The 27,674-nt window shown below is 38.2% G+C and overlaps 2 protein-coding genes across 5 annotated transcripts; both read left to right on the forward strand.

Moving 5' to 3' along the window:
• Positions 1 to 238: 238 nt before the first annotated feature.
• Positions 239 to 5,149, forward strand: LOC144542428 (uncharacterized). The gene is made up of 4 exons (XM_078289212.1): positions 239 to 277; positions 1,717 to 1,771; positions 2,775 to 2,963; positions 3,157 to 5,149. Exons 1-4 carry the CDS (start codon positions 261 to 263, stop codon positions 4,057 to 4,059), a joined length of 1,164 nt encoding a protein of 387 aa, XP_078145338.1. The 5' UTR covers positions 239 to 260; the 3' UTR covers positions 4,060 to 5,149.
• Positions 5,150 to 9,821: 4,672 nt separating this feature from the next.
• On the forward strand, positions 9,822 to 27,405 carry LOC139918926 (serine/threonine-protein kinase Nek4-like). 4 transcript variants are annotated; one of them, XM_078289206.1, is made up of 16 exons: positions 9,822 to 9,982; positions 10,426 to 10,563; positions 11,310 to 11,406; positions 11,760 to 11,863; positions 15,278 to 15,361; positions 15,992 to 16,093; positions 17,521 to 17,575; positions 19,019 to 19,156; positions 19,921 to 20,017; positions 20,445 to 20,548; positions 22,403 to 22,486; positions 22,850 to 22,911; positions 23,028 to 23,129; positions 24,579 to 24,633; positions 25,646 to 25,834; positions 26,030 to 27,405. In XM_078289206.1, exons 6-16 carry the CDS (start codon positions 16,077 to 16,079, stop codon positions 26,822 to 26,824), a joined length of 1,698 nt encoding a protein of 565 aa, XP_078145332.1. In that variant the 5' UTR covers positions 9,822 to 9,982; positions 10,426 to 10,563; positions 11,310 to 11,406; positions 11,760 to 11,863; positions 15,278 to 15,361; positions 15,992 to 16,076; the 3' UTR covers positions 26,825 to 27,405. The 4 variants fall into 4 exon arrangements, with proteins under 4 accessions (XP_078145332.1, XP_078145333.1, XP_078145334.1 ...); XM_078289207.1 differs by lacking the exons at positions 9,822 to 9,982; positions 10,426 to 10,563; positions 11,310 to 11,406; positions 11,760 to 11,863; positions 15,278 to 15,361 and adding an exon at positions 15,820 to 15,873; XM_078289208.1 differs by lacking the exons at positions 9,822 to 9,982; positions 10,426 to 10,563; positions 11,310 to 11,406; ... (1 more) ...; positions 15,278 to 15,361; positions 15,992 to 16,093 and adding an exon at positions 17,876 to 18,053 and having other exon boundaries at positions 17,453 to 17,575.
• The last annotated feature ends 269 nt before the right edge of the window (positions 27,406 to 27,674 follow it).

Genomic DNA, 27,674 nt, shown 5'->3' on the forward strand with positions numbered 1-27,674 from the left:
ATATTTCTGACTGAATTTGGAACAGTGCGCTTGGGTGGATTTGGAAAAGTTGGTGAAAAGTACTGTATAATTTATTTATTTTTTTATCTAACCTCATTACATTCTTCATTAATATATTTATCAATTACAATACAGTTGTTTATTACCCTGTAATATATATATTTTGTTCACACAGTTCTACTTCTCCATCAACCACTAATTCAAATCCTTTGGAAAAAGGAGCAATAAGTTACTTGGCACCAGAAACCTTGACAGATGGGATGTACAAATCCGAAAGGTAAAGAGCTTTGCACCATGACTTACCAGCCACCAGCCGAATGTTGGGAAACCTTTGGCTGGCTTAGTTGGTAAAAAGGTAAAACAGTCAGTGTCAATTTGGCTGGTTGAGAAAATAGTGTCCTTTCCTGTTTGACACATTACAGCAGGTGTATTGAACCATGTGCCATGAAGGGCTGAGAGTATGCTGGTTTTCATTCCAACCAAAGATGATTTCACTAATTAGTTCCTCCTCTGTGGTTGAAGCTGTGCTAATCAGTAAAATCACCTAGTGTTGTCTTGGTTGGAATGAAAACCTGCATACGCCCGGCCCTACAGTACATGGCACACATTCAATATCCCTGCATTACAGATTTTATGACTTTCTTTTCAAAATGCATTTTTTTTTGTCATTTTGGTAACAAATATTACATGGCTTGGCCCCAACATATACAGTATCTCAGAATTGTCAGTTCCCAAGTCTAGACTTAAGACCAAATAAGATAGAGCTTTTGTGCTGAGGGCCTCCAAGTTATGAAACGGCCTGCCTGAGAATATTAGAAGGGCTGCGTCTGTCACTGCTTTTAAATCACAATTGATTACTTTTTCCTAATTGTTTTATTGTCCTTCTCTCTTGGCTTTTATTGTTTAGTGTCTTTTCATGCTATTTCTTTTTTATTTATATATTGTATTTTATGTCATTGTTTGAATCTTTTGGTGTTCAGCACTTTGTAACTTTGTTAAGAAAAGTGCTATATAAATATATTCTTAGAAATTATGATAATATATTATAAATATATTATGAACTGTTTTATTAATATTATTAACAATATTATTATTGTTGTTGTTGTTATTATTATTATTATTATTATTATTATTATCATTTTGACAGCCAATGACTTAAATTGCTTTCTACTTCAAAGGTTCCTTATGTTTTAATTTTGCACTATCATTCATTTTCTAAGAGAGGGCGTCACCTTTTTTAGTGATTGCTATCTAATTTTGGAATTAAAGTCTTCATATTTTTCAGCTTGATGGAACAATAACACTAGTTTTGATTTTGTTGACATTAATCAACGTGAAGTCTCTTAAAAAGACAGGAATTATAAATAAGGAGATTTTAATATAATTACATGAACAGCCCCATTTCCATTTCACTGCTGTCACAAAAAATAAAATCTTTTGGTAATTTTTATACTTTTACTGAACAGAAGATTCATGTGGTGCTTTTTAGATCGAACACGTTTTATAACCCTAGGATTTATGTAAGCCTTTTAAAAACTTTGATATATTTTCAAAAATGCATTTCTGTTAATCTGAAAATAGGGCTTTCTAAATTATTGATAACTTTTGACTTTTTGGTGCTGTACATCTAACTTTTTGAAGACAAGTTCTTAACCTGACAACAGCAATTTAACAGTCCCAATAACAAAAAGATGATGACGCATGCTTTGTTTGCAGTGACATTTGGTCAGTGGGATGCGTACTCTATGAGCTGTGTACTCTGACGTTAGCGGTGAGTATTACCCAGAGTTATCGGTCTCATGGTCTCAGGACCTAATTTTTCTCTGTCTTGGTCTCGGATATCAGTTTCCAATTTCCTATGCCCTGCTTCACTTGTTTGCTTGAAAAGAGTTTATCAGTTTGATGGTCTGTTTTGACCACCCTCGGTCTTGGTCTTGTCTTTGGGCATTTTCACACCTAGTTCATTTGGAGCCTTTATTTTGGACCCTGGAGCATTTCCCCCCCAAGTTTGTTTTGTTTGGGCATATATGAAAGCAGCAATCGCACTGGGATGCAGACCAAAACAAGCGGACCAAAACCATCTTGAGAGGGTGGTCTCAGTCCGCTTCCAAACGAAGTCTGGCGAAGTTCCTTTCTAGTGAGAATGCAATCCGACCCAAAGAACCAAACCAAGCTTACCTGATGCATCTTCTGAGTAGAAATTGGTGGGTGAATGTCACTGTAGGCGCTCATTAGCGCGCCTTCTATGGAGGTGTCTGGAAACAGCGCGTCTTTGTCAAATCAAATGAAGCAACACATTGTTTTCGAGATGCAACCTTGATTCACATTCAAATTGAATATTCTGCTCATGCAGTAAACACTGGTATGCAAACCAGAGAATAACAGCAAAGAAAATAACCTGTCCTTGCTGGAGCGCCAGCCTATGCTCCATTGTGTTCCTGTGTTTTTTGTTTTGTTTTTTTCGAGGAAATAGAATTCCCACATGAAAATTCTGACCAATGAGGGACCAGTTTGATCATGCATGGCCTATGTTTACAAATCTTGGTCTGCTTAGAAGTATTGCTATGTGAACAGAAACTGAACCAAGGGTTAACTACAACATTGTAACAAATTAGTTGCTGATTCATAACAAAGCAAACAAATTACAGGTGTGAAAACGCCCTTTGTCTCAACTGGGGTGATCTTCACTCCAACTTTGATATAACCTCATTCTTTCTGCCGTCCTTTTGATCTTTTATAACTTTCCATATTTCCTAAAATTAATCCTCCTTCAGTTCTCAGCAGAGACCACAATCAAGCTAATCCCCAAGATACTGGGTGGTCCTTACCCGGCTCTCCCAGAGCGCTACTCACCTGAGCTTTGCCAACTCCTGAGTGACATATTCAGTAGAGACCTTCATGCAAGACCAACAGCCAAGGAGATTCTGGGAAGACCCTTTATTATTAGTTTTCTCTCAAAAAAGGTTTGACTGCCACCTTTCCTGTATTAGTATCACAGCTGTAGCCTTTTTTCCCAAGTGTTACAAAATACAACTGAATAGCCATATAAAACACAACTCGATCAACTGACAGCTGAAAATATGAGACTTTTTGAATATCTACCTATTCCTCTTTCTACCCGTTTGTCCATTAACACTTTCTATGTTTCTTGAATAGAGTAAAGCAACTTTGGAGGAACTTCAGATCAACTTGGACAGGCTGAGAGAGGTGGCAGACGGTTTGGAGCGTGTGCACCAGGGCACCACCATTGGCAGTCTGACGGGGGGAGTGATCGGGGCAATGGGGGGGATTACGTCTATAGTGGGCCTTATTCTGACCCCCTTCACTCTGGGGGCCTCCCTTATTGTTACTGGGGTCGGTATAGGGGTGGCTGCAGCTGGTGGGGCCACTGCTGGTGTCTCGAACATCACTAATATGGTCAACCAATCCTCTGATCGTAAAGCTATCCGAAGCATCATTAAAGAGTTTGATGAAAAAATTAGCGCTGTGGTTGTGTGGCTCCAGGAGATCACAGAGGGCTTAGAGAATATCAGGATGAGATGTGAGTCTGCTGACTTTGAGGGCAGCAGTTTCAGTCAAGAAAACCTGGCAAGGCTTGGCATCAGGGCAGGCAGAGGAGTGGGCGGCATTTCTGAACTGGTCCGACTAGTTCAGGTGATGAACATTGGCAGGGTGGCAGCACAGACAGCCAGGGCAGTTCGTGTGGCAGAGGTAGTAACAGGTGTGCTTGCTGGTTTATTTGTGGCAGCAGATATCTTCTTCATTGCCATGGATGCTAAGGAGATCCACCACATTAGACAGGCAAAGGCAGCAGTGGGAAAAGACAAAACCTGTTCTAAGGTAGTAGCTGCGGCTGACACCACAATATTAGTGCCCATCTCTGACAGATCTGCACTAGTGCCGTCCACATCGGAGGCCACGTCTGACCCTCAGGCTGATCCAATCAGATCTGAGATCATGAGATTTGTCCGATCAATCAGGGAGACAGCAAAGAATTTGCAGGAAGTCTTGGATGAGCTGAAAGGCATCCTCTCAGTTATTCCTTCATTAGAGGACTAGAGAGGCCATCATGTAACCCGAAGGTTACAGATCCTTCGATGTGTGCTTCCTTGGTGAAGTGTCCTTGAGAAAGCTATAGGCACTGCTTCTGGCTTCAGATGCTCAGATGGATATGCAAAGAAAATAAATTTTAATGTGTGACTGATTGCTGTAAATGCCTAAATAATACAAAGTTTGCAAGATTTTTCTGCCTTTATATTCATGTATTTACATTGATATTTCTCTTTTTTGTATTAAATATGACCACTCCATATCAAAATATACAGTTTTTATTAGTGAAATCAATCTAAAAAAAGATTAAAATAAATCAATGTAATTAATATAAATCATTACCGTAAATCCTCTAATATTGGCCCGGGCCTTTATTTACATCAACTGCAGAGGGTACCAGGCCTTTATTGGAAGCAGGCTTATATTAGAGACAGGCCTTTATTTCTAATTCCCTCTGTTTGATAAGTATATTTGCTCATATTTTAGTACGAAGCCTCCTTGTTTTCTGATCTGCTTCTGTTGGGGTTCTTTAGGTAGCCGTTCTTTTGTTACTGCAATGCATTACGATAAGTACGGTAATCGACGACGGCATGCTCCAGAGACTTCCGCCGGCCGAGCCATCTTGTGGCACTTGTACATTACTACAAACTACAGTTACAAACAGGCACCAGGAGTTTACCGGTATCCACCGTTGTTTGCATGTAAGCTGAAGCTAACTGAAGCTAAGAATAGAATCTATACAGTAATATCATATCGCCGTTGGAGGTTTCGGCGCGCCGAGGGCTAGTCTTGTTTCCTTTGTTTTTTTCCCCGGCCTGTATTTGAGGCCGGGCTTTATTTGTTCGTGTCGACCACGCCCCCGGCCATTATCGGATTTTAATTGACTACAGGCCACTATTAGAGGATTTACGGTAATTACCAATAAATACGTGAATAATGAATTGAAGTTGAACTGTGTTAACCACAGGGTCACTCTTCACATACTTGTTTCATACACTGAATCATTATGCCATTAATACCTATTTGTAGTTACATATCCTCTTGTATTTTATCTTTTGTACTTGATCAGATTTTTCATAAATGACAACTTAATCCATTATATTACTCATTAAAAAAAGATTGATTATTCATTTAAATATCTCCTGATGTGTTGTCATCTTTATTGCAACAGTGCAACTTTTTCTTGCTGCTTTAATCTGTTTCACCATGCTGGCAACTTGAAAATAGTTGCCTGATATCCATTTTCTGTAACCAAAAAAACTCGGACAATATTGACCATTGTCAACAGTTGGCTGCAGGTGAAGTCATCGGCCATCGAATGCCAATCTCATACAGTATTGGCACAGACAACAGGCACGCAGTTTAAATCTGACAATAGTACTACAATATTGTTGCTAGCAATCTGAACACAGAGGTTATGTCTTGTTTTTTTTTTTTTGTTGGTATATTCACGTACATGTGAATATACTCTACCAGTATTTGACCTCTTCAATCAGTATTTCAGTCTCTCCCCCCTCAATTTTCCATTGCGTGCAGTCGGCCAACTAAGACAGACCAATTCAATCAATTAAAAGATTTTTTTTTGACTGGATATAATTATGCAACTATTAAATCTTAATTAAATGATAATTCTAGTCGTGTATAGATTATATCAACAGGCAACCAATTAAAATATATTTTCTTTTTCTGCCTACAGTATTGATTGTGTCTGTTCTAGTAAATGTTGTAAAAGCGGTATGACTTTAACATACGGTGCTGAAAGAACAGGGTAGCTGCCGGATATTGCAAGACAAATGCGAGTACCGTCAATAGAACGTGCAGAAGTTACCTGTTGGTTAGTGCGCATTAGTCAGAGTTAGACAGTAGTTACAGTTACATCTCCCAGGAGGTATCATTCAGTTTCTTTTATTATTATCAGTACCGACCTTACGACCCATTGACGGTACTCGCATTCATCTTGCAATATCCAACAGCTACTGTAAAAGCAACTAGATGTCTCTGTTTCAGCTCTTTGCCACTGAAAACTGTACTGTGTCCCATATCAAGCCATGTATAGCTGGCAGAATGCCTTCAGAAAGGATTTAGCTCCCTTGATTTTTTCCTCATTTTGTGGTGTTGCAGCCTTAATTCAAATTGGATTAAATGGAGATTTTTTGTCAACTGTCTACACAAAATAACCCTAACCCCATAATGAAAAAATGTTTACAAATTTAGTTTGTAATTTTATTGAAAATTAAATACAGAAATATTTAATTTAAATAAGTAGTCAACCTTCTGAGTAAATACTTTGTCGAAGCACCTTTGGCAGTAATTATAGCCTTGAGTCTTCTTGGATACGTCTATCAGCTTGGCACACCTGCGACCTCATTTATAAAACTGTACGTAGAATAAAAAGTTACATATGTACAAAGGAGTAAAAGTGTGGATGCCAAAAAATTATATTTATAAAATTGTATGTACGCTATCCGTCATGCAAGTTTTCCGCTATAAATCTCAAACAACTTGTATTTTTGCATTTCCATTTTATTATGTTTGCTTTTATTATCACATTCTCTCCCCTTAATTGTTTTCCATCAGCTTCTTACACACATTCTCTACACATTACCCTCCCTGACCCATTTCCAGATCCTTCATTTTAATAGTTTTGTCTTCTTTATATGCACATCATCCTGTTTACACTGCTCATGGGTTACAATGACCTGAGGTTTCTACCGAAAACCAAAAGTGAAAGTAGTAAGATGTTTACATATGCTACTGTGACGCACACTGAATGTATGGTCACATATTTGTTTGTGTATATTGTTTTTTTGGCTGGACCGCAACAGCGGGCCCAGCCCTATAAACACGAATGTCTGTCACTCACTGACTGACTGACTGACTGACTAACTGACTGACTGAGTGATGAAGTTACACTATTGGTCGGCCGTGGCACGTGGCACATCATAGGCTTACAGAGCCAGAAATTTTAATTTCGTTTTCTCCTCCATCTTGTTTCTCTGTGAGATCGGGAGCCCGTTTCTCCCATAGACATATATACGTAGACGCCGCATTGTCTGCTTCGGCCCGTTGCTGCGATACGTCAACGTCGCCCGGTCCATATTGGAGCGGGCGACTGGCCTGTAAACAAATACAAGGAAACGGGGGAGCTGCGGTTTTTCTGGATAAAAAGCACTATAACGTTTACATTTCTCAACCGATTTCAATGAGTCGTTTTTATATTCAAGGGTTTATGATCATATATGCTCATTCACTTTGAAATACTGAAAAAAAAATCTAAATAGCGCATTTTTAAGTACTTTTTAAGTACACCATCATTGAGAAAAATTGAACAAAATCGGATAGCAATCATTAAAAAAGGTGAAGCCCTCTCTTAGAAAATGAATGATAGTGCAAAATTAAAACATAAGGAACTTTTGAAGTAGAAAGCAATTTAAGTCATTAGTTGTCAAAATGCTAATAATAATAACTAGTCCCTACCTGGGGATGCGCGCGCCACAACACAACAAAATGAGCTCTGTCAGTCCCTGCCTATGCCAACGCTCAATGGCCATGTGCAGTTTCAGATTGATTGGCCAACCCGTTGAGGAGCAAAATGGATGCGGACGGACGGACGGACAGAGATTTCCTCATTTATAGTAGGATAATAATAATAACAACAACAACAATAATAATATTGTTAATATTAATAAAACAGGTCATAATATATTTATAATATATTATAATTTCTAAGAATATATTTATATAGCACTTTTCTTAACAAAGTTACAAAGTGCTGAACACCAAAAGATTCAAACAATGACATAAAATACAATATATAAATAAAAAAGAAATTGCATGAAAAGACACTAAACAATAAAAGCCAAGAGAGAAGGACAATAAAACAATTAGGAAAAAGTAATCAATTGTGATTTAAAAGCAGTGACAGACGCAGCCCTTCTAATATTCTCAGGCAGGCCGTTTCATAACTTGGAGGCCCTCAGCACAAAAGCTCTATCTTATTTGGTCTGAAGTCTAGACTTGGGAACTGACAATTCTGAGATACTGTATATGTTGGGGCCAAGCCATGTAATATTTGTTACCAAAATGACAAAAAAAAAATGCATTTTGAAAAGAAAGTCATAAAATCTGTAATGCAGGGATATTGAATGTGTGCCATGTACTGTAGGGCTGGGCGTATGCAGGTTTTCATTCCAACCAAGACAACACTAGGTGATTTTACTGATTAGCACAGCTTCAACCACAGAGGAGGAACTAATCAGTGAAATCATCTGCTGTAAACTTTGGTTGGAATGAAAACCAGCATACTCTCAGCCCTTCATGGCACATGGTTCAATACACCTGCTGTAATGTGTCAAAAAGGAAAGGACACTATTTTCTCAACCAGCCAAATTGACACTGACTGTTTTACCTGTTTACCAACGAAGCCAGCCAAAGGTTTCCCAACATTTGGCTGGTGGCTGGTAAGTGTCCTTGAGTTATAGTAGGATCCTACAGTGGAGCTGAGCGACAGGACAGAATAAGTACAGATAGATAGAATAAAATACAAAACATAAATAAAAATAATCAGAGTGTCCTTGATCAATCAGTTTGTCCGGGCTGAGATTGGTTCAGAGGATGTGTTTTTTCTTAGGGAGCACATTCAGGAAACACAGTTTGGAATTGACAACAATCATTTTTTGCTCTTGTCATTAGTTGTGTCTGTCTTCCACAAACTAAGGCTGCACCACATTGCCAAACTGAACACTCTTAAATTACAGAGTGGCAACTCACGAAAAAAGCTGTGCAAAACAGTTTTGCTCCAAGGGTTTTAGCTTCCATCCCCGTTTTGTAAAAGAAGAGCATAACTTGTACAGGACAAAATGTAGAAACTTGCACATCTATTGTTAATTTTTATTTGTATTTTATTCTATCTATCTGTACTTATTCTGTCCTTTCACTGCTGTAACACCTGAATTTCCCCTCTGGGGGGCGTATCTTATCTTATCTTATAATTGTCTTTGTCTGTAATTGTCTGTCTTGGAGTATATCTGTATCCTTTCACTGCTATAAAAATATAGAAAGCAGACTGACTGCCAGTGTCTCACTATTTGATTTGTATTTGCCGATTTTGTTCCATTTTTCTCAATGATGGTCAAGTATTAGTACTTCATTTTCTGAGAGGGCTTCACCTTTTTTAATGATTGCTATCCGATTTTGTTCAATTTTTCTCAATGATGGTGTACTTTAGTACTTAAAAATGCGCTATTTAGATTTTTTTTTCAGTAATTCAAAGTGAATGAGCATATATGATCATAAACCCTTGAATATAAAAACGACTCATTGAAATCGGTTGAGAAATGTAAACGTTATAGTGCTTTTTATCCAGAACAACCGCAGCTCCCCCGTTTCCTTGTATTTGTTTACAGGCCAGTCGCCCGCTCCAATATGGACCGGCGACGTTGACGTATCGCACCAACGGGCCGAAGCAGACAATGCGGCGTCTACGTCTATGGAGTGAACTGCATTGAGCAAAAAATTCCACTCAACTGTCAGGACCTGTTGTGAGGACCTCACATTACGTCACTGGTTACACCTGTTCGACGAGCATTGTTTTGCCGACCGTGCTTTCAGACTATTGCTAACGTTAGAACTGCTAACGTTAGATCACGAAAGCTAGCATAGCTCATCCAAAGATATTGGCGTGACTACCAAGGAGGTTCTATATTAACTACAGTATCGATAGGAGCTAAGTCAGTATGATGGAATTTCGTATTTATTTGCATAAAGTTAAATCATCTTCAACTTTTCTAGCTCTTTGTCAACAGAACTGGAACAGCTCTGGGTGGAGAAAATAATCTGCGACACACCGATAAGTGAAAGTGAAATTAAATCAGGGCAGGACGGAGAGAGAGAGACACACACACACACACACACACACACAGAGCGAGAGAGAGTGAGTTCAACCCAGTTTTTTTATGTTATTTTATGTTGTTTTATGTTGTCCCAGTTATTTAAGTAATACTTTTCTAAGTAATAATAATACTAATACTTTTATACATTTTGAAGATGAGCGTTCATTTGGAAGTGGATGGTAAAAATATCCCTTCTTTGATTGCATCGAAAATATGTAAAATGTGTGAAAATGTGGCAACTATTCTGACAAAATGATTATTGTCATGACAATAACACTAACTACTGAATATTACTGAAATGATCATAGAACCTACAGTATAGCTTACAAAGTTGTAAAACTATAGAGGATATTTGTTTTATTATTGAAATAATCAAATTCATTTTTTTCCCACACAGTGGATACAAGTTGTTTAAGAATGAAACCCCAATATAATGAAGAATTGTCGTGTGTGTGTGTGTGTGTGTGTGTGTGTGTGTCACAAGGCGATAACCACAAAGATGGGGAGTGAACAGAGCATCCTTAAGAAGCATGGCTACATTTTTGAAAGAGAAACAGAAAATGGTGTTGTAGCCACAAAGGAAGGTGACACATTTCTGATAAGAGAGATCAATGTGTCTAAGGTAAGTGGTGAGCTCCTGCACTTTTTGCTTATATTTCATATTAAAATGTGAAACATGTATACACACATTCCAAAATCTCACAATCAAATCTTGACAGATTTTAGGATCTTTGAAAGAAGCCAGACAGGATCTTTTGGATCTTTTGGAAACCTGTTTATAGCCCTTCTTTATCCAGGGAAGATCAATTTGATCAGTGTACTTAGTTGCCCCCCTTCAATATAATGGGCGATAGATATTTCATCAGGGTATTTGAAGAGGATAAGTAAAAAATAGCATTAAATCACCTCTCAATTGACATTAAATAATATTCCATTTGTTTCACATATTCAAACCCAAAACATCAAGATGATTTGATATCAACTACAAGTCACAATTATCTGTATAACTTAACCCCCAGGTCTGTTTTTATTATCAGCTTTTTGTATCTGAAAAAAGTGCCGTCAGTTAGCCTACCCGCCGATGTCGTTACCACGGCAACCAATGCAGATAGCTTAAAGGTGCCCGAACACACAAATCCGACCTGCTCACTTGCAAATAACAGTGTGGACAGTCAGTCCTAAAAATCAGATTTGCCTGCAGTCTTTGATTTTTTTTATTCGAATATGTTAAACTAAAAATCTATTAATTGTCAATGAGTCAACCATATGAATGATCGATAATCATGGGCAACGCTTGAGAAGTGATTATTGCTCTGACCACCAGCCTATTCTGCCAGACTATTCTTATGTCAGTGGTGTTTTAAACAGATCCCCAGGAACACTGTTGCAGAATTAAAGGCAGAGATAGAAATCCTCAAGACAACAAGCCATCCTTATCTTGTTAGCAGCAAGAATTCTTTTCAAGGTAAGCCTTGAGAAATGTATTGAAAGTGTATTATTCCTTTTTCATGAATATGTTTTAAAATGTACAGTTTTAAGACAAGATTACACTTAATCCACTGGTGTTTTTTTTTATGCATTGTCATTGCGCGGGTCTAGGCTACCATGTGTCTCCTCCAAGTTGCCAGCCGCTTCTTTTCTGACAGCGGGGAGTTTTTCCCGGGAAAGCGTAACACACGCGGAGGTTCATGTTATCTCCCCCAGATAGCAGGAGATCTAACCATTTGATAAAATAAGATGCTAATATCCTTGCTCATGTACAGAACTTGAAGATGACTGCTTTGAAAATTTACAAATTATGTCTTCCATTTTTCATAGATGGGAACACTTACTACATAGTGATGGACTATTGTCAGGGAGGGAGCCTCGCTGAAGAGATCAAACAGAAGACCGAATCTAGAGGAGAGTTTGAGGAGTACCAGGTATCCAACATAACGCATTTTGAATTTACCCTTACATTTAACTGATTTAGCTTTTATCCAGAGTCACTTACAATGACTGCAACAGTAGAATGTATTTATATTCCTTGGTCACCAACATTAAAACAAGCAAGAGTAAGGGGTGTGCAAGTCAAAACCACAGTGGCCAGACAAGATCCACAAAATGTTGCAGCTTGATCAATTAAGAGTATTTGTCATTCGTTTTCAAATGTGAATGTGACGTGGTGGTAAGCCGCCTTGGGAATTTCACCCAAGGAGATAATCCAAGCAACACACTAAGCACTAGTATGCATACCCAAAGATGTGATTCCAAACAAAAAAGTAATGTATTCAAAAAATCTAAAGGAGACTGGAAGAAGGTGAGGAAGGAATGGCTTAGTCACAGAATTCAAATGGATAGAACTGTCTTTCCACTGTTTTCTATGGTATTTTGGCTAGTACACCAAAAAATGGCGTCTATGGTTAGTTTCTATGGTGACAACATAAGTTTGGCCATTAAGGCCATAAAGTGTGTCACACCGGCTGCCACACAACGTGAGTGGGTTAGCTTTGTAATGTTATAAGACTAATATTAGATGAATAAAATGTGACGACTTACCAACAGTATAGCGCGATTAAACTCAATCGGTCTAAAAATCCTAGAGTAGCCTCCCAGCTGACAGCAAAGCGATGGAGATAGCGTAAGTCGGTTTATACGGAAGCTAGGCCAACAGTACCAAGGTGTGTACCGTATTATGGAACGGTACACATAAAAATGGCCGCCACTCCGACCATCCAGGAGTGTTGATTTGAATGGGAAAGACCGCTCTATCCATTCAAATTCTGTGGGCTTAGTCAATGCTGAAATAAACTGCAATAGACTATTATGAGAGCAGTATAAAAATAGTTTATTACAATAAAAGGTAGAAAATACAGCATCTTATTTTAAGCTTAGACTACTTAAGTCTCGATAAAATCTACAATTAGTAAAAACTACAGCTTGCTAATAAAAACACTAGAATGGGCTAAGGCCGCTGAAGGGAGGTAGACTATACAAAGGCAGGTGCCCCAGGGGGTGCAGATACTCACCACATAACCACAGCAAAACCAAGTGTACAAGGTGCCCAGTGCTCTTACTCACAGCACGTAGTGAAGGGACCTCACCAAGGTGACTAACCCCACCAGGGCGGCGCTCAGCTCCACTGTAGGATCCTACTATAACTCAAGGGCACATAGCCCGTAGGGGAATGTTGTGTATACAAGTTGGTTTACAGACAAATCAGCTGCAGTTTATAAGAAGAGTTCCTGTCAGCGGTGGCAGGGACCTATGAAAGGAAATAGCATTGGTAAGGTGCCATGTAAACACTACAATAACCTTGGCGCTCTAAAGCACCCTATTTACCAGAGTCTGACTTATCACGGGCCGATTACAACCAGAACAATTACTTCAGCTAAATGACGCACCAGCCAGCGTTCACTCAGCCTACAGAGTATCTTCTGCTACCCGAAGCAGATGTCAGCAATGGCAACAAACAGGGAAGTTACCAGTCTAAAAAAACAGAATAGAGGGAATCTAACAAAAACAAAACATGCGAAGACCCAAGTAGCATGAGAGTACATAGCTACCTACCTCAAGGTGAGAAACTAGAGACCAGAGCAGGGAGACACATGGGCTCAGCAGTCAGTCAGGGTGCATGCAAGCTACCATACTAACTCCCTTTTACACAAGCTACACTATTTGAAAGGTTGGCTAGTGGGAGGCGTTGTTACCTTACCACACATGGGATCCTACTGGGAGTGCATTCAGGAAGAGTGTTCCCTGTAACATGAATATTTCACTTTGATAATAATAATTGATTACATTTATATAGTGCTTTTCTAAGTACTCAAAGCGCTTCACATATAGGGGGGGGGGGGGGGACTCATCCACCACCGGTGTGTAGCAAAAAATTGGGTGATGCACGGCAGCCAGTTTGTGCCAGAACGCTCACCACACATCAGCTATCTCAGTGGAGAGTAGAGGACTGAAAGAGCCAATTGGGTAACGAGGGATGATTAGGTGGCCATGATGGAAGGAAGGCCTGTTTTGGGAATTTTGCCAGGGCACCGGGGTTACACCCCTACTGTTGCGATGAGTGCCGATGGGATCTTTATTGACTACAGAGTCAGGGGCGGAAATTACGGGGGGGACAGGGGGGTCCGGACCCCCCCTTCCTGGGACTAACAGAGAGTTGTCCCCCTCAATATATCATTGTAAACATAACTATATAATTTTAAATAATATAATAATATGCATTGAAAGCACTTGTGCTAATTATAGACGCAAAACAATGCGTTTTTAAGTTTCGAAAGATTGCGTCCCCCCCTCATATGCCTCACAGTGGTTTGGTCCGCTGCCTACCTGACTCCCCGAACCCCCACACACATTAGCCCTCGGTACGAGTGTCTGTGGAGGATCTCTGAAAATGTGGCAGACCTCCAGTAAGAAGCTACTTTGCAAAGGTTAACTTAAAACAAAGGATGTGTCAGAGATTTTTCTTTACTTCTACCACTCAATAGAATAAAACACATTCACAATTGTAACCAGACTACATTTTGTTCGCTCCATTACCTCGCGGTTGAATCTTGTGCGTCAGCGTGTTGGTACGGAGCAGCCGCATCTCCTAATGCATGTATGTGTATGGAGGCAGGAGGTCTATCCACAATTAAAATCCTCATAACTCACTGAATTTTCGACCGATTTTCAAGTGGTTTGGTTTGTTACAAATGCCAGACATGTATTTATGATACAGGATACTTGGTTAAATTAAAATGCGGGTTTTCATACCAAAATACTTTATCTTTTGTAGATGGTAACAGTAATATTTCTATAATATAATATTTAAGATTAACTTACCCTATGTAATTAGGTTCTAAGTATATTTTTTTTTTCTTACTGCATGTAAAATGGCTGCCACTGTTATTTTGTTCATAATTTTGGAAATAAATGAAGACTTAATTAATAAAAAAGACATAATTACAACAAACATTATGTTAAAATATAAGTAAGTTTCTGGTAGGCGTTCTGGACTTTTACACATTGACAGCAAAACATTAGAGATCTCTTAAATTTTTTTCTGTTTATTGTCCCCCCCAACAGTGAAATGAAATATCCGCCCTTGCACAGAGTCAGGACCTCGGTTTAACGTCTCATCCGAAGGACGGTGCTCACTCACAGGACAGAGTCCCTGTCTCTGCCCTGGGGCATTGGGGATATTATTCATGAGACCAGAGGGAAGAGCACCTCCTACTGGTCCTCCAACACCACTTCCAGCACCAGGTGGTCTCCCATCCAAGGACTAACCACAGCCAAACCTGCTTAGCTTCCCAGGCAAGCTAGCGATGTGATGCAGGAGCTAACTCTTCCTTTTGTGATAGACACTGAACTGGCTCGTTCAGATCTGTATGGCTATGAAGCACATTCATGATGAAGGTCTACTTCACAAAGACCTGATGCCAAAGGTACTGCACACATTCACACTGATGGTTAACCATCTTAACTATCTTAACCCATTGCTTTTTAAATATTTTACATATATTGAGGAGGTAATAATTATTAATTTAAATCAATAATCAGCAACACTGCAGTTTTTGATTTGTAATTAAAAAAGTAATTATTTGTCAGCATATTACCTGATCATGATGGAAGCACACTTAATAAGGAGCTAAAATACTAATACGTGGTTGATTATGAATCATGGTTGAATATGTATATATATATATATATATATATATATATATATATATATATATATATATATATACATATTCAACCATGAATATGTATATATGATATATATATATATATATATATATATATATATATATATATACATACATATATATATATATATCATATATATCTAATTTAAAGCTAAGATTTTCAATTTTTTTTAGACTCTAGATTTAGACTTTAGATTTCTCACAAAATTTGGAACAGTGCGCTTGGGTGGATTTGGAAAAGTTGGTGAAAAGTACTGTATAATTATTTTTTTTTTGGTAATCTAACCTCATTACATTCTTCATTAATATATTTATCAGTTATGATACAGTTGTTTATTACCCTGTAATATATATATTTTGTTCACACAGTTCTACTTCTCCGTCAACCACTAATTCAAATCCTTTGGAAAAAGGAGCAATAAGTTACTTGGCACCAGAAACCTTGACAGATGGGATGTACAAATCCAAAAGGTAAAGAGCTTTGCACCATGACTTACCAGCCACCAGCCGAATGTTGGGAAACCTTTGGCTGGCTTAGTTGGTAAAAAGGTAAAACAGTCAGTGTCAATTTGGCTGGTTGAGAAAATAGTGTCCTTTCCTGTTTGACACATTACAGCAGGTGTATTGAACCATGTGCCATGAAGGGCTGAGAGTATGCTGGTTTTCATTCCAACCAAAGATGATTTCACTGATTAGCTCCTCCTCTGTGGTTGAAGCTGTGCTAATCAGTGAAATCACCTAGTGTTGTCTTGGTTGGAATGAAAACCTGCATACGCCCAGCCCTACAGTACATGGCACACATTCAATATCCCTGCATTACAGATTTTATGACTTTCTTTTCAAAATGCATTTTTTTTTGTCATTTTGGTAACAAATATTACATGGCTTGGCCCCAACATATACAGTATCTCAGAATTGTCAGTTCCCAAGTCGACACTTAAGACCAAATAAGATAGAGCTTTTGTGCTGAGGGCCTCCAAGTTATGAAACGGCCTGCCTGAGAATATTAGAAGGGCTGCGTCTGTCACTGCTTTTAAATCACAATTGATTACTTTTTCCTAATTGTTTTATTGTCCTTCTCTCTTGGCTTTTATTGTTTAGTGTCTTTTCATGCAATTTCTTTTTTATTTATATATTGTATTTTATGTCATTGTTTGAATCTTTTGGTGTTCAGCACTTTGTAACTTTGTTAAGAAAAGTGCTATATAAATATATTCTTAGAAATTATGATAATATATTATAAATATATTATGAACTGTTTTATTAATATTATTAACAATATTATTATTGTTGTTGTTATTATTATTATTATTATTATCATTTTGACAGCCAATGACTTAAATTGCTTTCTACTTCAAAGGTTCCTTATGTTTTAATTTTGCACTATCATTCATTTTCTAAGAGAGGGCGTCACCTTATTTAGTGATTGCTATCTAATTTTGGAATTAAAGTCTTCATATTTTTCAGCTTGATGGAATAATAACACTAGTTTTGATTTTGTTGACATTAATCAACGTGAAGTCTCTTAAAAAGGCAGGAATTATAAATAAGGAGATTTTAATATAATTAAATGAACAGCCCCATTTCCATTTCACTGCTGTCACAAAAAATACAATCTTTTGGTAATTTTTATACTTTTACTGAACAGAAGATTCATGTGGTGCTTTTTAGATCGAACATGTTTTATGACCCTAGGATTTATGTAAGCCTTTTAAAAACTTTGATATATTTTCAAAAATGCATTTCTGTTAATCTGAAAATAGGGCTTTCTAAATTATTGATAACTTTTGACTTTTTGGTGCTGTACATCTAACTTTTTGAAGACAAGTTCTTAACCTGACAACAGCAATTTAACAGTCCCAATAACAAAAAGATGATGACGCATGCTTTGTTTGCAGTGACATTTGGTCAGTGGGATGCGTACTCTATGAGCTGTGTACTCTGACGTTAGCGGTGAGTATTACCCAGAGTTATCGGTCTCATGGTCTCAGGACCTAATTTTTCTCTGTCTTGGTCTCGGATATCCTGTTGTGAGGACCTCACATTACGTCACTGGTTACAGCTGTTCGACGAGCATTGTTTTGCCGTGCCTTCAGACTATTGCTAATGTTAGAACTGCTAACATTAGATCACGAAAGCTAGCATAGCTCGTTCAAAGATGTTGGCGTGACTACAGTAGCGATAGGAGCTAAGTCAGTATGATGGAATTTCGTATTTATTTGCATAAAGTTAAATCATCTTCAACTTTTCTAGCTCTTTGTCAACAGAACTGGAACAGCTCTGGGTGGAGAAAATAATCTGCGACACACCGATAAGTGAAAGTGAAATTAAATCAGGGCGGGATGGAGAGGGAGAGAGAGACACACACACACACACAGAGCGAGAGCGCGAGAGAGAGACACACACACAGAGCGAGACAGCGAGAGAGAGAGTGAGTTCAACCCAGTTTTTTCTTTTCAGAATTAGAAAAGTAATACTTTTCTAATTCTGAATTCTGAATTCTTAACATCTGTCTGTCTCTTATTGATCTGAGTATATTAAATAGAATTTCCTATTTATTTAAGCATATAGCACCGGCCTTCGTCACAGGGTTATATATTACGGTGTTGCATTTTTTTTTATTTGATTTCGGGTAGCTCTCTCTTTTTTCACCATACATGTGTTTGCATCCCTGTATATAAACTCTGCATTTCAGTATTGGTTACTATAAAAGAGAACATCATTCAATGCTGTCAGGTTACGTATGGGCTTTACATTTGGGTATTTGTAATATATTATATTGTATTATATGTATTATTTGAAGTGACTGAAACCGTACAGAACAATTTAAAACTGAAAGAGTTGTTAGTGCATTGTTCAGCTAAGATCTATTTCAGCTTGGCCACTAGTGGACTGCTGAGGCTACTGCTTCTTAAGTGCTCATATAGTGAATTTTGACTTTGCACTTCTATTTCTGGTAAGGATGGCCAGAATTGATATACAGATTTTTAATTTCAATGGGATTACCTGTTTAAACACTGTAAAACACAAACTTGGATTTATACATTTTGAAGATGAGCGTTCATTTGGAAGTGGATGGTAAAAATATCCCTTCTTTGATTGCATATAGAAAATATGTAAAATGTGTGAAAATGTGACAACTATTCTGACAAAATGATTACTGTCATGACAATAACACTAACTACTGAATATTACTGAAATGATCATAGAACTACAATATAGCTTACAAAGTTGTAAAACTATAGAGGATATTTGTTTTATTATTGAAATAATCAAATTCATTTTTTTCCCACACAATGGATACAAGTTGTTTAAGAATGAAACCCCAATATAATGAAGAATTGTCGTGTGTGTGTGTGTGTGTGTGTGTGTGTGTGTGTGTGTGTGTGTCACAAGGCGATAACCACAAAGATGGGGAGTGAACAGAGCATCCTTAAGAAGCATGGCTACATTTTTGAAAGAAAAACAGAAAATGGTGTTGTAGCCACAAAGGAAGGCGACACATTTCTGATAAGAGAGATCAATGTGTCTAAGGTAAGTGGTGAGCTCCTGCACTTTTTGCTTATATTTCATATTAAAATGTGAAACATGTATGCACACATTCCAAAATCTCACAATCAAATCTTGACAGATTTTAGGATCTTTGAAAGAAGCCAGACAGGATCTTTTGGATCTTTTGGAAACCTGTTTATAGCCCTTCTTTATCCAGGGAAGATCAATTTGATCAGTGTACTTAGTTGCCCCCCTTCAATATAATGGGCAATAGATACTTCATCAGGGTATTTGAAGAGGCAGGGTAAACCACTTAGATAAGTAAAAAAATAGCATTAAATCACCTCTCAATTGACATTAAATAATATTCCATTTGTTTCACATATTCAAACCCAAAACATCAAGATGATTTGATATCAACTACAAGTCACAATTATCTGTATAACTTAACCCCCAGGTCTGTTTTTATTATCAGCTTTTTGTATCTGAAAAAAGTGCCGTCAGTTAGCCTACCCGCCGATGTCGTTACCACGGCAACCAATGCAGATAGCTTAAAGGTGCCCGAACACACAAATCCGACCTGCTCACTTGCAAATAACAGTGTGGACAGTCAGTCCTAAAAATCAGATTTGCCTGCAGTCTTTGATTTTTTTTATTCAAATATGTTAAACTAAAAATCTATTAATTGTCAATGAGTCAACCATATGAATGATCGATAATCATGGGCAACGCTTGAGAAGTGATTATTGCTCTGACCACCAGCCTATTCTGCCAGACTATTCTTATGTCAGTGGTGTTTTAAACAGATCCCCAGGAACACTGTTGCAGAATTAAAGGCAGAGATAGAAATCCTCAAGACAACAAGCCATCCTTATCTTGTTAGCAGCAAGAATTCTTTTCAAGGTAAGCCTTGAGAAATGTATTGAAAGTGTATTATTCCTTTTTCATGAATATGTTTTAAAATGTACAGTTTTAAGACAAGATTACACTTAATCCACTGGTGTTTTTTTTTATGCATTGTCATTGCGCGGGTCTAGGCTACCATGTGTCTCCTCCAAGTTGCCAGCCGCTTCTTTTCTGACAGCGGGGAGTTTTTCCCGGGAAAGCGTAACACACGCGGAGGTTCATGTTATCTCCCCCAGATAGCAGGAGATCTAACCATTTGATAAAATAAGATGCTAATATCCTTGCTCATGTACAGTACCAATATAAATTTGAATTCATATAAGGGCTCATTGTTTTTAGTGAGAAACATCTTATACATAGAGATAATATCTTGAAGATGACTGCTTTGAAAATGTTCACAAATTATGTCTTCCATTTTTCATAGATGGGACCACTTACTACATAGTGATGGACTATTGTCAGGGAGGGAGCCTCGCTGAAGAGATCAAACAGAAGAGAGAATCTGGAGGAGAGTTTGAGGAGTACCAGGTATCCAACATAACGCATTTTGAATTTACCCTTACACAGCTTTTATCCAGAGTCACTTACAATGACTGCAACAGTAGAATGTATTTATATTCCTTGGTCACCAACATTAAAACAAGCAAGAGTAAGGGGTGTGCAAGTCAAAACCACAGTGGCCAGACAAGATCCAAAAAATGTTGCAGCTTGATCAATTAAAAGTATTTGTCATTCGTTTTCAAATGTGAATGTGACGTGGTGGTAAGCCGCCTTGGGAATTTCACCCAAGGAGATAATCCAAGCAACACACTAAGCACTAGTATGAATACCCAAAGATGTGATTCCAAACAAAAAAGTAATGTACACAAAAAATCTAAAGGAGACTGGAAGAAGGTGAGGAAGGAATGGCTTAGTCACAGAATTCAAATGGATAGAACTGTCTTTCCACTGTTTTCTATGGTATTTTGGCTAGTACACCAAAAAATGGCATCTATGGTTAGTTTCTATGGTGACAACATAAGTTTGGCCATTAAGGCCATAAAGTGTGTCACACCGGCTGCCACACAGCGTGAGTGGGTTAGCTTTGTAATGTTATAAGACTAATATTAGATGAATAAAATGTGACGACTTACCAACAGTATAGCGCGATTAAACTCAATCGGTCTAAAAATCCTAGAGTAGCCTCCCAGCTGACAGCAAAGCGATGGAGATAGCGTAAGTCGGTTTATACGGAAGCTAGGCCAACAGTACCAAGGTGTGTACCGTATTATGGAACGGTACACATAAAAATGGCCGCCACTCCGACCATCCAGGAGCGTTGATTTGAATGGGAAAGACCGCTCTATCCATTAAAATTCTGTGGGCTTAGTCAATGCTGAAATAAACTACAATAGACTATTATGAGAGCAGTATAAAAATAGTTTATTACAATAAAAGGTAGAAAATACAGCATCTTATTTTAAGCTTAGACTACTTAAGTCTCGATAAAATCTACAATTAGTAAAAACTACAGCTTGCTAATAAAAACACTAGAATGGGCTAAGGCCGCTGAAGGGAGGTAGGCTATACAAAGGCAGGTGCCCCAGGGGGTGCAGATACTCACCACATCACCACAGCAAAACCAAGTGTACAAGGTGCCCAGTGCTCTTACTCACAGCACGTAGTGAAGGGACCTCACCAAGGTGACTAACCCCACCAGGGCGGCGCTCAGCTCCACTGTAGGATCCTACTATAACTCAAGGGCACATAGCCCGTAGGGGAATGTTGTGTATACAAGTTGGTTTACAGACAAATCAGCTGCAGTTTATAAGAAGAGTTCCTGTCAGCGGTGGCAGGGACCTATGAAAGGAAATAGCATTGGTAAGGTGCCATGTAAACACTACAATAACCTTGGCGCTCTAAAGCACCCTATTTACCAGAGTCTGACTTATCACGGGCCGATTACAACCAGAACAATTACTTCAGCTAAATGACGCACCAGCCAGCGTTCACTCAGCCTACAGAGTATCTTCTGCTACCCGAAGCAGATGTCAGCAATGGCAACAAACAGGGAAGTTACCAGTCTAAAAAAACAGAATAGAGGGAATCTAACAAAAACAAAACATGCGAAGACCCAAGTAGCATGAGAGTACATAGCTACCTACCTCAAGGTGAGAAACTAGAGACCAGAGCAGGGAGACACATGGGCTCAGCAGTCAGTCAGGGTGCATGCAAGCTACCATACTAACTCCCTTTTACACAAGCTACACTATTTGAAAGGTTGGCTAGTGGGAGGCGTTGTTACCTTACCACACATGGGATCCTACTGGGAGTGCATTCAGGAAGAGTGTTCCCTGTAACATGAATATTTCACTTTGGACCAAACTCTTCCTTTTGTGATAGATACTGAACTGGCTCGTTCAGATCTGTATGGCTATGAAGTACATTCATGATAAATGTCTACTTCACAAAGACCTGATGCCAAAGGTACTGCACACATTCACACTGATGGTTAACCATCTTAACTATCTTAACCCATTGCTTTTTAAATATTTTACATATATTGAGGAGGTAATAATTATTAATTTAAATCAATAATCAGCAACTCTGCAGTTTTTGATTTGTAATTAAAAAAGTAATTATTTGTCAGCATATTACCTGATCATGATGGAAGCACACTTAATAAGGAGCTAAAATACTAATACGTGGTTGATTACTGCTTTATTACTATTTACTTAAGCATTAATGAGTAAAGATAAGGTAAATATATATATATATATATATATATATATATATATATATATATCTCATATATATCTAATTTAAAGCTAAGATTTTAATTTTTTTTAGGCTATATTTCTCACAGAATTCGGAACAGTGCGCTTGGGTGGATTTGGAAAAGTTGGTGAAAAGTACTGTATAATTATTATTTTTTTTAATCTAACCTCATTACATTCTTCATTAATATATTTATCAGTTACGATACAGTTGTTTATTACCCTGTAATATATATATTTTGTTCACACAGTTCTACTTCTCCGTCAACCACTAATTCAAATCCTTTGGAAAAAGGAGCAATAAGTTACTTGGCACCAGAAACCTTGACAGATGGGATGTACAAATCCAAAAGGTAAAGAGCTTTGCACCATGACTTACCAGCCACCAGCCGAATGTTGGGAAACCTTTGGCTGGCTTAGTTGGTAAAAAGGTAAAACAGTCAGTGTCAATTTGGCTGGTTGAGAAAATAGTGTCCTTTCCTGTTTGACACATTACAGCAGGTGTATTGAACCATGTGCCATGAAGGGCTGAGAGTATGCTGGTTTTCATTCCAACCAAAGATGATTTCACTAATTAGCTCCTCCTCTGTGGTTGAAGCTGTGCTAATCAGTAAAATCACCTAGTGTTGTCTTGGTTGGAATGAAAACCTGCATACGCCCAGCCCTACAGTACATGGCACACATTCAATATCCCTGCATTACAGATTTTATGACTTTCTTTTCAAAATGCATTTTTTTTTGTCATTTTGGTAACAAATATTACATGGCTTGGCCCCAACATATACAGTATCTCAGAATTGTCAGTTCCCAAATCTACACTTAAGACCAAATAAGATAGAGCTTTTGTGCTGAGGGCCTCCAAGTTATGAAACGGCCTGCCTGAGAATATTAGAAGGGCTGCGTCTGTCACTGCTTTTAAATCACAATTGATTACTTTTTCCTAATTGTTTTATTGTCCTTCTCTCTTGGCTTTTATTGTTTAGTGTCTTTTCATGCTATTTCTGTTTTATTTATATATTGTATTTTATGTCATTATTTGAATCTTTTGGTGTTCAGCACTTTGTAACTGCATTGCACTGCATTGTAACTGCTTGCAAGAAAAGTGCTATATAAATATATTCTTAGAAATTATAATAATATATTATAAATATATTATGAACTGTTTTATTAATATTAACAATATTATTATTGTTGTTGTTGTTATTATTATTATTATTATTACTATCATTTTGACAGCCAATGACATAAATTGCTTTCTACTTCAAAGGTTCCTTATGTTTTAATTTTGCACTATCATTCATTTTCTAAGAGAGGGCGTCACCTTTTTTAGTGACTGCTATCTAATTTTGGAATTAAAGTCTTCATATTTTTCAGCTTGATGGAACAATAACACTAGTTTTGATTTTGTTGACATTAATCAACGTGAAGTCTCTTAAAAAGACAGGAATTATAAATGAGATTTTAATATAATTAAATGAACAGCCCCATTTCCATTTCACTGCTATCACAAAAAATTTAATCTTTTGGTAATTTTTATACTTTTACTGAACAGAAGATTCATGTGGTGCTTTTTAGATCGAACACGTTTTATGACCCTAGGATTTATGTAAGCCTTTTAAAAACTTTGATATATTTTCAAAAATGCATTTCTGTTAATCTGAAAATAGGGCTTTCTAAATTATTGATAACTTTTGACTTTTTGGTGCTGTACATCTAACTTTTTGAAGACAAGTTTTTAACCTGACAACAGCAATTTAACAGTCCCAATAACAAAAAGATGATGACGCATGCTTTGTTTGCAGTGACATTTGGTCAGTGGGATGCGTACTCTATGAGCTGTGTACTCTGACGTTAGCGGTGAGTATTACCCAGAGTTATCGGTCTCATGGTCTCAGGACCTAATTTTTCTCTGTCTTGGTCTCGGATATCAGTTTCCAATTTCCTATGCTCTGCTTCACTTGTTTGCTTGAAAAAGAGTTTATCAGTTTGATGGTCTGTTTTGACCACCCTCGGTCTTGGTCTTGTCTTTGGGCGTTTTCACACCTAGTTCATTTGGAGCCTTTATTTTGGACCCTGGAGCATTTCCCCCCCCCCCCCAAGTTTGGTTTGTTTGGGCATATATGAAAGCAGCAATCGCACTGGGGTGCAGACCAAAACAAGCGGACCGAGACCATCTTGAGAGGGTGGTCTCAGTCCGCTTCCAAACAAAGTCTGGCGAAGTTCCTTTCTAGTGAGAATGCAATCCGATCCAAAGAACCAAACCAAGCTTACCTGATGCATCTTCTGAGTAGAAATTGGTGGGTGAATGTCACTGTAGACGCTCATTAGCGCGTGCCTTCTACGGAGGTGTCTGGAAACAGCGCGTCTTTGTCAAATCAAATGAAGCAACACATTGTTTTCGAGATGCAACCTTGATTCACATTCAAATTGAATATTCTGCTCATGCAGTAAACACTGGTATGCAAACCAGAGAATAACAGCAAAGAAAATGACCTGTCCTTGCTGGAGCGCCAGCCTATGCTCCATTGTGTTCCTGTGTTTTTTGTTTTGTTTTTTTCAAGGAAATAGAATTCCCACATGAAAATTCTGACCAATGAGGGACCAGTTTGATCATGCATGGTGTATGTTTACAAATCTTGGTCTGCTTAGAAGTATTGCTGTGTGAAAAGAAACTGAACCAAGGGTTAATTACAACATTGTAACAAATTAGTTGCTGATTCATAACAAAGCAAACAAATTACAGGTGTGAAAACGCCCTTTGTCTCAACTGGGGTGATCTTCACTCCAACTTTGATATAACCTCATTCTTTCTGCAGTTCTTTTGATCTTTTATAACTTTCCATATTTCCTAACATTAATCCTCCTTCAGTTCTCAGCGGAGACCACAATCAAGCTAAACCCCAAGATACTGGGTGGTCCTTACCCGGCTCTCCCAGAGCGCTACTCACCTGAGCTTTGCCAACTCCTGAGTGACATATTCAGTAGAGACCTTCACGCAAGACCAACAGCCAAGGAGATTCTGGGAAGACCCTTTGTTATTAGTTTTCTCTCAAAAAAGGTTTGACTGCCAACTTTCCTGTATTAGTATCACAGCTGTAGCCTTTTTTCCCAAGTGTTACAAAATACAACTTAATCAGCATATAAAACACAACTCTCAATCAACTGACAACTTAAAAGATGAGAAAATGTAAATATCTATCTATTCCTCTTTCTACCCGTTTGTCCATTGACACTTTCTATGTTTCTTGAATAGAGTAAAGCAACTGTGAAGGAACTTCAGACCAACTTGGACAGGCTGAGAGCTGTGGCAGACGGTTTGGAGCGTGTGCACCAGGGCACCACCATTGGCAGTCTGACGGGGGGAGTGATCGGGGCAGTGGGGGGGATTACGTCTATAGTGGGCCTTATTCTGACCCCCTTCACTCTGGGGGCCTCCCTTATTGTCACTGGGGTCGGTATAGGGGTGGCTGCAGCTGGTGGGGTCACTGCTGGTGTCTCGAACATCACTAAAATGGTCAACCAATCCTCTGATCGTAAAGCTATCCGAAGCATCATTAAAGAGTTTGATGAAAAAATTAGCGCTGTGGTTGTGTGGCTCCAGGAGATCACAGAGGGCTTAGAGAATATCAGGATGAGATGTGAGTCTGCTGACTTTCAGGACAGCAGTTTCAGTCAAGAAAACCTGGCAAAGCTTGGCATCAGGGCAGGCAGAGGAGTGGGCGGCATTTCTGAACTGGTCCGACTAGTTCAGGTGATGAACATTGGCAGGGTGGCAGCACAGACAGCCAGGGCAGTTCGTGTGGCAGAGGTAGCAACAGGTGTGCTTGCTGGTTTATTTGTGGCAGCAGATATCTTCTTCATTGCCATGGATGCTAAGGAGATCCACCATATTAGACAGGCAAAGGCCAAGTCTAACCCACAGGCTGATCCAATCAGATCTGAGATCATGAGATTTGTCCGATCAATCAGGGAGACAGCAGGGAATTTGCAGGAAGTCTTGGATGAGATGAAAGGCATCCTCTCAGTTATTCCTTCATTAGAGTACTAGAGAGGCCATCATGTAACCCGAAGGTTACAGATCCAATTCCAGCAACAGCCAGTGTGTGCTTCCTTGTTGAAGTGTCCTTGAGCAAGTTACTCCCAGGCACTACTTTTGGCTTCAGATGCTCAGATGGATATGCAAAGAAACAAATTAATTTTAATGTGTGATTGATTGCTCTAAATGCCTAAATGATACAAAGCTTGCAAGATTTTTCTGCCTATATAATCATGTATTTGCATTGCTATTCCTCTTTTTATGTATTAAATATGCATGGCCACTGCATATCAAAGTATACAGTTTTTATTAGTGAAAACAATATAAAGAAGATGCATGTAAATCAATGTAATTAATATAAATCAATACTTTAATTTGAATTTAATTTGAACTGTGTTAACCACGGAGGGTCACTCTATATACACTTACTTCATACACTCAATCATTATGCCATTAATACCTATTTGTAGTTACATATCATGATGTGTCCTCATGTATTTTATCTTTTAGACTTGATCTGATCTGATTTTTCATGAATGACAACTTCATCCATTATATTACTCATTAAAGAAATTATTGATTATTGATTTTAATATCTCCTGATGTGTAGTCCTCTTTATTGCAACAGTGCAACTCTTTCCCGCTGCTTTAATTCATTTCACAGTCACTGCAACTTGAAAAAAATAGTGGCCTGATACACGTTCATTTTCCACAACCAAAATAAGTCGGACAAGTGGCAGCATGTCACAGCAGCAGTTAAAACCTCTTCCATCCCACTGTCCTGCCTACGGGTGGGTTTGTTCAAAGGGTTTGTTTGAGGTCACATGAGTCATGTGACCTCAACAACTAGACATGAATGAGT

The sequence above is a fragment of the Centroberyx gerrardi genome, chromosome 16 (genome assembly GCF_048128805.1).
Source record: "Centroberyx gerrardi isolate f3 chromosome 16, fCenGer3.hap1.cur.20231027, whole genome shotgun sequence".
In the NCBI taxonomy this organism is placed as follows: domain Eukaryota; kingdom Metazoa; phylum Chordata; class Actinopteri; order Beryciformes; family Berycidae; genus Centroberyx; species Centroberyx gerrardi.

Coding starts and splice junctions, on each gene's coding strand:
- LOC144542428 (XM_078289212.1), top strand. Junction 1,772..2,774: donor TGTGTACTCTGACGTTAGCG/GTGAGTATTACC, acceptor ATCCTCCTTCAG/TTCTCAGCAGAGACCACAAT. Junction 2,964..3,156: donor TTAGTTTTCTCTCAAAAAAG/GTTTGACTGCCA, acceptor TTTCTTGAATAG/AGTAAAGCAACTTTGGAGGA.
- LOC139918926 (XM_078289206.1), top strand. Junction 22,487..22,849: donor ACAAAGACCTGATGCCAAAG/GTACTGCACACA, acceptor AATTTTTTTTAG/GCTATATTTCTCACAGAATT. Junction 25,835..26,029: donor TTAGTTTTCTCTCAAAAAAG/GTTTGACTGCCA, acceptor TTTCTTGAATAG/AGTAAAGCAACTGTGAAGGA.